Source organism: Camellia sinensis, chromosome 6, assembly GCF_055761805.1.
Source record: "Camellia sinensis isolate YWXY chromosome 6, ASM5576180v1, whole genome shotgun sequence".
In the NCBI taxonomy this organism is placed as follows: Eukaryota; Viridiplantae; Streptophyta; class Magnoliopsida; order Ericales; family Theaceae; genus Camellia; species Camellia sinensis.
The window spans coordinates 188,113,914-188,126,281 of record NC_138966.1 but is presented as its reverse complement, the minus strand read 5'-3'; the positions used below and the strand labels follow the sequence as shown (position 1 = coordinate 188,126,281).

The 12,368-nt window shown below is 39.6% G+C and overlaps 1 protein-coding gene and 1 long non-coding RNA gene across 2 annotated transcripts; both read right to left on the bottom strand.

Moving 5' to 3' along the window:
• Window positions 1–7,599: 7,599 nt before the first annotated feature.
• Window positions 7,600–8,365, bottom strand: LOC114264842 (uncharacterized). The gene is made up of 4 exons (XR_014333669.1): window positions 8,261–8,365; window positions 8,022–8,159; window positions 7,827–7,939; window positions 7,600–7,723 (listed from the first exon to the last, which is right to left on the bottom strand). It is a non-coding gene; the product is annotated as an uncharacterized LOC114264842 (long non-coding RNA).
• Window positions 8,366–8,775: 410 nt separating this feature from the next.
• LOC114271070 (uncharacterized) lies at window positions 8,776–10,321 on the bottom strand. Its single transcript, XM_082875661.1, has 3 exons — window positions 10,092–10,321; window positions 9,253–9,993; window positions 8,776–8,931 (listed from the first exon to the last, which is right to left on the bottom strand). The coding sequence occupies exons 1-3, from the start codon at window positions 10,269–10,271 to the stop codon at window positions 8,791–8,793; spliced, it is 1,062 nt and encodes a 353-aa protein (XP_082731787.1). The 5' UTR covers window positions 10,272–10,321; the 3' UTR covers window positions 8,776–8,790.
• Between the last annotated feature and the right edge of the window lie 2,047 nt (window positions 10,322–12,368).

The window sequence follows — 12,368 nt, the reverse complement described above, 5'->3', positions numbered from 1 at the left end:
TGGGAGAGTGCCCACACTGAGCTGCAAACGGTTCAGGCGGAGCTGGAGGACACATGCCGCCAGGTTGTGTCGCTCGAGTTCCAACTTGCTGGCGAGCAGAAGAAGTTCGACGAGGCGCAAAGAGCCTGTGCCGCCACGGTCGAGCGACATGAAGAGGCTATGAGCAATAATGAGGAGCTGGTCAGGCAGAAGGACGAGGTGGATAGCAGAGTGGGCGATCTCCAGAGGGAATTGGAGGGCGAGCGCGCCAAGGCAGGGAGGAGAAAGGGAGGCTCCATATATAGGGACTTGGAAGCAGAGAGAGTGAATAAATCAACTTGATTTTTTACAGGTATGATATACTGAATAAATCAGAAAATATGAACGGTTTGGATTATCAAAATTGGGCCTAAAAGTAGGCCCGAAGGCTCTGCAAGGACGGGCACAATGAGGGGCTTGCAAGGAGAGGATCCTTGTACGGGGAAAGGGGGTCCCAGTCTTAATTCATTCTGTCTTTTGTTAGTGATTTTTTGGCTTATGGACTAAAAATTAAAATGAAGACTGTTTGGTTTGTTTTTGGGAGAGTTGTTTTTGAAATAAAATTTGGGGAGAGAGTTTAAAATTTTTTTGGGTTTGTTCTTTTAAATAACAACAGGAGCTTGACAAAATCAAAGCATATTGATATCAAGTTCCTAGTTGTAAAAAAAAGAGTGCAGAGTGAACAGATTTCCATAGAGCACATTAGGACAAACTCCATGATAGCAGATCCACTTACGAAGGGACTACCACCCAAGGTTTTTCATGAGCACACTGCTCAGATGGGTGTTGTTCTATTTGAGAACATTCTGGTTTAGTGGGAGTTTGTATTTATATTATTGCTTTATGTCAGCCTTGAGTTTTATCTATGTAATTTGATTAATTTCTGTAGAAATGAAATATTCTGTTTATTACGCTCTGTTACGTATTGTGAAGTATTGATCTCAATAAAGTTAAGTAGGACCAGTTGGAAATAGGCATGTATGGATCACATCACATGTAATTTCCATGCTACGCATCCATGATTGATCTATGTCATTTAGCTGTATTAGTATACGTGACCATTGGTGGGTCGAGTTACGATTGTTGTAATGAAGACCGCTTTGATCCTATATTAATATAGTTAATGGACAAGATTGTTTGGATACCCTCAAGTTATGATAACAAATTTCTGAGCTCAGTAAAGTTAAGCACATTTTTCAGGATACATATGTGGTCCAGTGGGAGATTGTTAGATAATGTCTCAATGGGACCACATAATTGAATGTGGTGTTATCATTTATAAGAAGCCTACAATTTAAGTGATTCAATTTAGTTAATAGGCTTAAAGGTATATGTGTTATGGACCTAATGTGTAGATACTAGCTAGTTGTATAATTTCTATTTCTATGAGAGGCAGAAATAGAAATTAAAACATATTGGTTAAAATTGGTTTTCATTCCTTTTGAACTTCCACAACCTTTCAGTTTTGAAAACCAATAAATAGAAATTAAAACCAATAATGGTTAAAGTTGGTTTTCATTCATTTTGAACTTCCACAACCTTTCAGTTTTGAAAACCAATTACAACCTTTAAAAGGTTATGGTCCCTATTCCTTCCCAAGTGAAAAAGCTGAAAAAAGAAGAACACTGCCATTTTATTTTCTAAATCCTCTCAAGGAAAAACATAAGGCACCAAAGGGGAAAGGATTAGAAGGCAATAACATAATCAATAACAAAGAGTTCATTGATAATCACGCTTCCGTTTAACCGTTCATCAATGGATTCAGGTATGTCATTTTGTCTTGATTTCTTGATAATACACATGGTAAATGATCAAAAGTGTAAGGTTTATGTTCTGAAATTTATGTTAACAATGGTTGTGTATTTTGGGAGAGTTGTTTTTTTGGGAGTTTGGGATGATTTGATATTTTTGGAGAATTTGAGTAGATGTGTGTGAGAGAAAAAGTGATTGGAAAGGAGAGAGGAGAGAGAAAAAGTGATTGATTGATATCTAAGTGAGAGAAAGTGATTTTGAAATTTTTTTTACAAAACTAAAACCAAACAATTTTTTAGAAATTTTTTTCTTTAAAACTCGTCTCCCAAATGCAAACCAAACATAAATTTCCGTTTTCCAGCTCTGCTATACAGGTTATACAGAGTATACACCTCAATCTCATTCTCACTCCCCCTCACTGTCACACTCACTCCTCCTCCACCGAACCCAGCCTCACCGGCGACCACTCCCGACGGCCACCCACTCGTAAACCCAACCCACCGCTGTAGCCCTCATTTTCTCTTCTTCGCGAACCATAGCTCGATCGCGACCACCATCGGCTGTAGAGAAGGAATTTGTTGACGATAACGTGGGCTTTCAGGCCATAGATGAACCAGGTTCGTCCTCCAAACGCTGAAATAAAAAAGTTAGGGTTGTGATTCACAAAATATATTTGAAAATTACTGTTATGCAGATAGATAAATGGTATGCTTGAAAAATGCGGCACATATTGTGACGAACATTTATGCATTTACCTTTTAGAGTTGAAGTATAAATTTTGCAGAACGTAGTATGAATACGCAGAAACTGATCCAACATAAAATGAAAGGATCACATCTTTGCAGAACATAGTATGATTATGCAGATTGATAATTAGTTGAACGAATGCATATAGTTGTGTAATTTTCAATGTGTGATTGATAATGTGATTTTGCTGAATTTGTTGTCAATCACGCATGAATTGTTGTAATGAACTGCTATCAACTAATGTGTTAGCTGCGTGACTTGAATTAACTATTATCAACATTGGTAACTATTATCAAACTGAACTTCAATGTTCATAACTATTACTGATTTGTTGATAAGTATTTCAGTGTGCTTTGTTGAAAATCACATGTGTCATTTGTTGATAACTATTTCAGTTTGATAACTACTGAATCACAGTCTCCAACAATCTGCCCCTAATCATTTCACTTCAGCATGATTTGTTGATAATAGTTGTTTAACATGTGTGATTGATAATTTACTTGACATTGACCTGATATGTTTGTAAAACTGCCATGTTTGTTCAGATTGAAAATGCTATGTGTGTAACATGTGTGTAATTAATCACAAATGCTATGTTTGAAACTGCTGTATTTGTTCAGTTTCAAAATGCTACGTGTGTACATTGAGCTGCGATGTTTGTTAAAATGCTATTAACAGTTTAGTCTGTGTAACCTCTGTGCAAATGCTATTAAACATGGCAGTTTGAACAAATAGATGTTTTCAGTAAAGACACACTCTGTCCCTCAAATTAAGCTAGACCTGCTATTAACCCCATCAAACAGAAGCATAGCAGACCACTACAAATTTCTCATGTATGCAGATTTAAAAAATGGCTTCTTCTTCTAACATTAGCAACATAAGATTACAAACGAGGCTGTGCAATTGTGGAAGAACCGCTGCCATACGTATTGTCAGAACAATAAGAATGGAAATGAAGGGCGTTTGTGCTTTGTTTGCCCATCAAAATATGTAAGTATGTATTAGAAATTTTAATCCTTTAGTAGTCACAGTAATATTTGTCGTGTTCAACTAACTGATTGTCATGCATTGTAGAGTACCACTCCCACTCCCCATTGCAATTACTTCAACTTCGTGGCTGAAGATGATGAAGGCGTTATGTCCACAATCCCTTCCAACACTAGAGCTGGTGATGCTTTAACAGTAGAACACTTCAACGATGTAAGGACAAGGCTTCATGACTTGGGAAATGACCATGGTCGAAGGCTTGAAAGGATAGAAAATATAATCAAAGCGATGGTGTATTTCATTATTTTTTCTAGGGCCTTGCTACATGCCCCTAATTTTTGGCCCCCTAATCCCCCTAAATTTCAAACCAAGGCAAAAAAAAAAAAAAAGGGTAAAAAAAAAATTTAAAAAAAAAAAAAATTTTGCCCAAAACGACGTCGTTTGGGGCATTAGGGGGATTAGGGAGGGCATTTTTAGGGGGACAAATCATTTTCCTATTTTCTATCATTGAGAAATGATTTGTCCCCCTAAAAATGCCCCCCCTAATCCCCCTAATGCCCAAAGCAACGTCGTTTTGGGCATGTTTTTTTTTTTGCCTTGTTCTGATTTTTCGGGGGATTAGGGGCCCCCAAATTCGGGGGATGTAGCACAGCCCTTCTATCATTTTGTACTTGATCATGTAACTTTCGTACTTGTTTGTATTTTGGGAAATTGAATGGAAGTTTGTACCAGTTTTTGTTGTATTGTACTTCATTATGTAAGTAATGTTTATGGAATGAATTTTATTATGATGTAACTTATGTAACTTACTTAATAGCTTTGTGGAATGAATTTTATCATGGAATGAATGTACGGAATGAATTTTATAAGTTATTATGATGTGACTTATAATGTTAGTCTGTAATGAATTTTGGGAAACATTGGTGTCATTGTAAGAGCTTTGTGGATGCTATTTGGCAAATCTGTGGACGAATTTTGTGGATGGTATGTGGATTCATTTTTGTGGATGCTCTGTGGATGAATTTTGTGGATGCTTTGTGGATGACTGAATTTTTTCGGTGCATTGTCACTTATCTGTGGCCTGTTTTCTGTTGCAGGTTCTCTTATCTGGGTGCATCAATTTTGGTTGTAATGAACAACTTCTGTTATGTGTTGCAGGTTTGTTTGTAATTAACAGATTTGGCAAATCTGTTATCTGTCAACTAGTATCTGTTTGTCACTTATCTGTGGCCTCAACTATTATCTGTTAGCAAGTTGAAAGCAGATATAGGATGCGTGGTACATTTCTTCACCATCGTGCTGACTTCTTCATTAATGAATATCAATACTCTGTTTCTGCATGGTCTATTGTATATTTTTTTGTTTGGAGGGGAGCTGATTAGTTCATAACAATGCACAATGGGAGAAAAATTGGTAATGCACAGGTTGACCCCATGGGGTATGCTTCCACACAACCGTCGTCTTTGAAAAAACAAAACATTTTGTGCCCATATTGATGGTAAGAGTGTATGAGACCGTTGGCTGGTTGTGCACAATTTTTGTTTGCAATTACAGCTTGTGATTCCAGTCAATGATTCCGACACTTAAACCTTGTTGTCCATATTGAACGATTCACAAACATGAAGTAATCAACAAAACGTAGGTTAATGATAGTTTCTGATATCGGTCATTGACATTACAAAAAAATTACCTTGTCATCGTACCAACAAAAATCATAAGACAGATTTTAGTCGAGGACGGTGACCCAAAAAAATACCTTCAACAAATCATTTTGATGAAGACGTTAATGCATGCACCATTGCAATGGAGCAGAGTATGACGGTCTGTTAGTTTCTAAGTCGTTTATTTTCGCGCGACGATGCCATCTCACAAGACTACGCTTACTATGTCATACACATGTCCAGGTCTGCTAATCCTCGCTCAAATCAACAACTTCGGAGTCTGAGTAATCTGAAAGGTCAGTGTCCGACACCAGTGCAGGATCCTCCATTATAGCCTTTATCGCAGATGCCGGGTTCGATCCATGTATCTTCGACTCTGCCTTTGCGTCCTCTATCTGTGAGTTCCTAATGAGTCGACGAGTCATTTGATCAACCTCACTTTGCAAACGATGCCTAAGTTGGGAGTCGCTGACATGAAGGAATTGCCGCTGCATTTCAACCGATCGGGCTTTTGTGACCTTCAGAAAAGCACATCGATAGTGGTGTTCACACTGAACTCGTTTGGAAAACAGTGAAACTGGAATTCCAAAATACTTCCCCAGGCAAGCATCTTGTATTGGGGTGCAGTTGTAATCCCGTAGAGGTTCAAAACTCCACAGTGGGAACCCTGTTTCAAAGAAACGTCGATCACCGAAGGAATCAATATACCCACCTGCATAATCCAATTCTGGTGACTTCGGTCGGGAGCTGCCAGCCGTTGCAAGTGATTGTCCACGACCACGTTTACCGTGGTGTGCATCCATAGGTGTGAAGCTTCTTGATTGAGTCCAACTTTGTTTTCGCAGGTTCACGAAGAATATATGGACGCAAAAACAAACCCAAATGCAAAGGAAACAACACTGGTTGCAAACTTTTTTGTGGTTGGTAGTAAATGTTAAATTACCTTCAACCCATAGTCATTAATACGTTGGTGGTAGGTTTAAAGACGTGAACACACTTATTGTTGTTTGGTGGCAACAACTACCCAAACTGCGTAAAAGCAACTTAATGACTGCGGGTATTGCATTTAAAGGTTCGGTGCACTTGGAACGGCATATGTATCTGATAAGAGCAATTTTGCTAACCTTTATGGATGAGTAGACATGTAATTGGGTTGGGGCACAAATACAAATGACGAATGTGACTGTATGATGAACTGTGGGTGTGGAAATCAATGACAGTGGGATAGTACTGATGGAAGGTACAATGCATGTGTGTTGGAAATGCCAAATAATGGACGATCAGGGGTACTGAACGGATGACTTGGTGCATGCAAGAAGGAACGAATTTTTGCAAGATGAATTCGGCCAGTTTGAGAAATTAATACGATGTATGTCACAATGCATGAGGTCTTCTGCAAACATACAAGTCATGTACCATATATTACAAATACTTACAGCATAGTGTTGTGTAATATTATGAATCTGTACATTCCTTTAAAAAAGTAGTCAGTAAAATAAACCATACACATATTCCAACAAAATGTCCGATTCGAACAAGATTGAAGCTATTGTTGAAGCTCATGTTGCTCCTGTATTCCAGCAGTTGCAAGCTATCTACGAAAGGCTGAATGAAGTGGACACACGGTTGTCAAGTTTGGAGCGGTAAGTCGGCGCTATCAAGCAGAACGTTGATTGGCTGACCGATGACAAATTGGCGGCGGACGAAGCGAAGTCTGATAAGACAATGGATGAGGACAGTCAGTCAGACAGTACGGACAACTCTTCAGAAGACGCTGCTGATGATGGAGCAGATATGTAGATTTGATTTACTTTTTTTTTATCCTTCCCTGTAAGCCATGAAAGTTTTTTTTTGGCTGGAGTCATATGTGCTAATGGGCTGATATATAACTTACCTACGAAGAGTATTGAGTTTTCATTCATAATGTGGTTTCTTTCATTTTTTAAAATTAATTTTCCCTTTTTTGTAATTAAATTATAAATTAACTTCGGTAACAAAAGCAGCCGTAAATTATATACAGTTACAGTCGCATTCATCCGAACAAGAAACATGCGTAAACAAAATAGTACTAAGTCAGCAGCCACGTCGACATGTTTGATCCATGTTTACATCGACATGTTTGATCCATGTTTACAGTTGGTCCATATTTACATCGTCCAGCAAAAACAATACTGGGGACCCATAATTAACATCCATATTGAAATCAAAGAATAAAAAATTAGTTAAACTCCTATTGCCACCTAAATTACTAGCGTACTGGCAGCCCATTTTCATCACTGGCCTAGCTTGTGGCATTGCTCATATGAAGGCACTCCCGGTACTCTGCGATCTTTGCATTATTGACATCCATAACGATGTCAACCAACAACTTATGACGCACAGAGGGAGTGAACTTTGTCCACAAAAATCGTAAGACAAATCAGTTAAAATTGGAGGACGTACGAGGAAGGATTTGATTGACAAATGGAAATTAAGCGGTAGAATGTACCTTGTGTGGACCGGGGCTTAAATCAGGTTGCTGCATGAATTTGATGACGAACATCCCACAGTCAAACGTGCTACAAAAATAATTTCACATTAAAGTTGTCGTCAATACGTAATAGGTTCATTAAGTCAGTCATGCAGCTTAGACATTAATGTGAGGGAGGGATTGTGGATTACTCGTCCAGTTGTTGTACTGGCCTCTCGTCTAACATGCAGCGGTGGAAGGTACACACGTCTGTAACATAATCATTTCCAAAGTGTAGTTGCAGCAAGTCGTGCATAGTTTCAACCTGTTCCACAAGGTTGAAGTTGGTTTACGTAAAGGATGTTCAAGTTTTTTGTAGTGTTCAGAAATGCACCAGAAGGACATACCAAAATTTTAGCTGCATTTAGCTTCCTTTTGTTCGGTCGGTTGGATGGGACTGAGTCGAATAGGTAGGCTACACGGTCCACCATATCAATTTTAACGCACAACCAATGCACTCCTCTGTAATTGAAAGGCACGTAAATCTACACGAAAACACAACGGCAGACCTTGTTTAGAGGCCATGCAAACATGTAATGGCTTTCATATTTTCGTTTTAATATAACGGGATGAACATTGATATTACCCTCTGGCATGCATCAATCGCACCAGTGTATCTGTCATGTCCGAAAAATGATGTGACGATATGTTCATGGTCCAGAGGTTGCATATCTTTATTTAGAATCATAGTCTGCATGTGTAATGCGTAAAGGTCATTGACGGAAACATTTGTCAAAATATGTCATACACAATACATAACGTAGCTTTAAACACTTACTTACCGACAGATATACGGGAAAGAACCAATCAGTGTGCCTCCCGTCATTGTGTAAATCCCTCTGTCGATTAGTCAATTGCACCACCACCAAGTTGATTGGCTGGAACATTGTATGCAAGACACAAGGCAAGTTGATTAGAAAGGTTTCTGAGTTAGGGGTACTGAAAAATGCAGATTCATATTTGTGCAGCCAACACTTACAGTGTCGGATAGCCACGACCCTGGTTTGAGCGTGCGCATGTCACGCCGGGTGCCAACTTCACATGCCCGTCCATGAAGATTCATGGAAACAACAATGTCCCTACAAGCAATAAATGATCCTTAGAACGATAGTAATTTCACAGTGGACTGTCATTGAAAATTTGCAAGTAGTAAATGAAACAATACATTTCATTTTTGCTATCGTCAAATACATAGTGAAGAAGTTTTTGTTCCTCCGCCGATAACAACCCTTCGCTGTCCAACATCGTCAACGAGTCCTACAAAAATAAACAGCCAACTAACAGTACACATTTCATAAAAATATTGAAGCTTATATTACAAGGTCTGTAGTCATAAAAAAAAACGTGAAATGATGTAAAAACTGTGAGCCTCAGAGTTTTCCCAACTTGTGATGTTTGGTGCGGAGTTTGTTAGAAATGTGTACTAACATATGGTAGCAGTCATAACTGCAAACATGCAATTCTTTGACAACTAGTACAATACAACACAGATGATTGTAAAATTACTGATTCACATTATTGATGTGGGCATGAATTGGGTATTCACAACTTGTGGGGCATTAAAGGCAGTATTTGTACCTTGTTCACGTTGTCCACACCATCAACATCCACAGGTGAACTGCTGTCGTCAACTCCACTATTTGTTTTGCTATCGATGCACAATTGCATATCCCCGACCTCAGTGGCTTGAACTCCACTTCCGCACATTTTTCCTTTTCCTTTTCCTTTTCCTTTTCGTCTTCCCTTCGCACTTCCTCTAACGATTCCAGTTGCTCCCAATGGTTTGCCAAGCTTAGTAGGAGAAGTATGCACATCGCACGCCACGTTCTTCACGCCCACTGACTGAAGGTCAGGACTGTATTTATCTTCAGTTTCATATGTTTCCCCTGACTGAAGGCCTCCCTTCTTGTTGTTGTCCCCACCTTCTTCGATGTTCAGCTTGTGCCCATCATGCAAATGACTTTTGTCCCTTGCCAAGGTTCCCTTCAAAATATGTTGTTGGTGATCCACCCCTTGTACATCTGAAATATTACACTCCATTGGGTTAACTTCGTCCGATGGTTTGACCACGCCATCCTCATGCGCCTCGACTCCAACAGCAGGGTCCACACCCTGTTTGGCCACGCCTGCCGGTTGCGGTGTAGAGAATATACCTTCGATGAGGTGGTGTAGCATTTGCTTCAGTTCACGTAAATTGGTTTGTTCAGTGAACGGTTCGTTGCAGCCCAAACTGAAACGTTGAAGCAGTTGCTTCAGCATTTCCTTCAGTTGAGCAACATTGGAGGAGAGGTTAATGATACACACATCATTGCCTTCCACCTAATTATACATACACATTCGTGAACTTAGTCTTACAAACCATCTTCAAATGATGTGGCTCAACTGTGTGAAAATTGCGTAATGCTTGGATGGATTACCTTGTCATTGCGAACAACTTGCTTGCCTTCGAAATGTCGCAACATCTCCATTAAATCTGTTTGGTTGTGGAGAACTTGCTTCATCATTTCCTTCAGTTCACGAATGTCGGACTCCAAATTGCTCATACGGACTTCATTGTACTGTCCTGTTTGTTGGTTCTCGACATGGCATGCATCCATGTCAGCATCATCGGCGTTACTGTAATCAAACTCCACCTAATCATAGAAACACATAAATGAAGTCTGGCATTGTATGTTGAAGACAAGTGGGTCGTTGGTGTGAAATGTGCACAGTGGTAGGAGTGCTTACCGCAATTGTTGGGAAATTTTGCTTCCTTCTGATACGTCGCAGCGTCTCCCGTATTTGGGTATCACCCCAATCATGAAGCCAAGGTGTGGACCGCGTCGTAGTCGAACTCAGACAAACACAATCAAGGTACAACAGCTGTGGACATTAAGGGGCACACCATAATTAAGTTGTTCTTCCCACAGAAATGAACTATATTCAGTAACAATGACATTCATTATTCTCAATTTTGCAGTGGAACGTACATAGCATACCGATTTTGTTGAGGATGCTGTCAACTTTATAGGCACATATCATGCAATGTTTTTTGGGGAAAAAATTGTATAGCACACCAAGGACTTTATTGATGAAACCAAGAAAAAAAATTTATGTACATGTTCCCCTCTTCGCAACGTAGTTTTAATTGGTTCCTCCATTGAGGTTCAGCATACTTTTTGCCCTGTACTCTTTGTTCTTAAATTCATGACGGTAGTCACACAAAATTTATTTCTGCAAGTACCATACTTGGTCAGGAAGAGTGCTGTTTGTCGTACTCACAAAGCAGGTACCATTGTATGTCCCAATCAAGGCCAATTTGTTGAACCATGACAGAACAATGCATGAAACACATGAAGGGGGGAATGGAAAAAAAATTCAAGGTATTGGCATACTATTAGCAGGAAAACACATCCAGTTGCACCACGATGACCTTTATACTTCCGAACACCGTTGTGAAGGAATTGCAGTGTCAACTTTGCCCAATTACAAGCTCGCATACGATTCACGTCCTTCACGGCATGAATGAACGATGGCTTCAACCCGGTCATTGTGGTAGGACACAACATGGCCCCCAACACGTACAGCGCAAATTTCCGCCGAAACTCGTCCTCCGCACCAGCAGTCTCGATCAGATAAAGTCTCAACTTGTTCAAAGGAATGACTCCGTTAACAACTCCAACCTCATCGTAGATATTGGGATATGCTTCCAATGACCCAGGCAACTGCACGTCATCGCCTTCACACCGTATTCCCAATAAAACATTAACTGCCTTACACGTGAGCCTGACTTGACAACCATGAACATTCAATGAACTACTGTCAGGATCGAAGTTCTGTACCAACCATGCGCACAAGTCGTGATCTATACATGTACACTTCATCCCCAGGAGGCCAGCAAACCCAATGTCAATGACTGCCTGCTTTTGTGCTTCGTTGAACCGGTTAACTAGCTCAACAATTGACTTCAATGATATGCGGAGTTGCCTTTTACCCTGCACATTTTTTACCCTTAAATTAATACAAAAATACAACCAACAATGTCAGCAAAGCAGGACCTAGCCAAATGCATTTACGAAAACATGAAGTACGTAATGACCTTTTCAGACTTTAGTGCACATGGTACTACTTTGGCGTGTTCCTCAGCGCTCGCCTTAGCCATTTCCACAAACCTCTTTTTCTCATCAGAGGGGAGTGCCTTCCACCTTTCCCCAATCTCCTTTCTAGTCTTTAACCAAGAAAATGACAGACGTACAAGACAAGTAACAACTATGAGTCCGAAATTACTGTAACTACAACTTTATGCCAAACGCAATTTGTGTGCATTGTTGGTAATTAAATAAGATTGCAAATACAAATAACAGTTGCAGAAAAAAGTCAGCGACAAAACGTAGCTGGACTTTTACAACGAATTGAAATTTACAAAAACAATAGGAAGGTGACATTATTACATGCTACAATCCTACAAACGCGAAACAATCACAAGCCCACTACGACCATTCAATACAACGTGTGGATAGCAACCCAGCGATGTGTTTCCATCATAGTGTATTATAGAGAATACAGATTTCAACACTCACCATTTTTCGTCGAGTGTTGTCTGGCCCTTGCATTTCCTTGAATTGTTGCTGGCTGCATGCAAGCATCGTCAAGCTTATCATCACTAAATGTGAAATATGAATACATATATATATATATATATATATGCAAGTTTT

What these genes read in the sequence shown, in the direction of transcription:
- LOC114271070 (XM_082875661.1), bottom strand. Translation starts at nt 10,271, where the DNA reads ATGGATGCATGCCATGTCGAGAACCAACAAACAGGACAGTACAATGAA. An exon ending in AAGTTGTTCGCAATGACAAG is followed by an intron (nt 9,994 to 10,091) that starts GTAATCCATCCA and finishes ATGTATAATTAG; the next exon opens with GTGGAAGGCAATGATGTGTG. An exon ending in GTGTGGACAACGTGAACAAG is followed by an intron (nt 8,932 to 9,252) that starts GTACAAATACTG and finishes TTATTTTTGTAG; the next exon opens with GACTCGTTGACGATGTTGGA.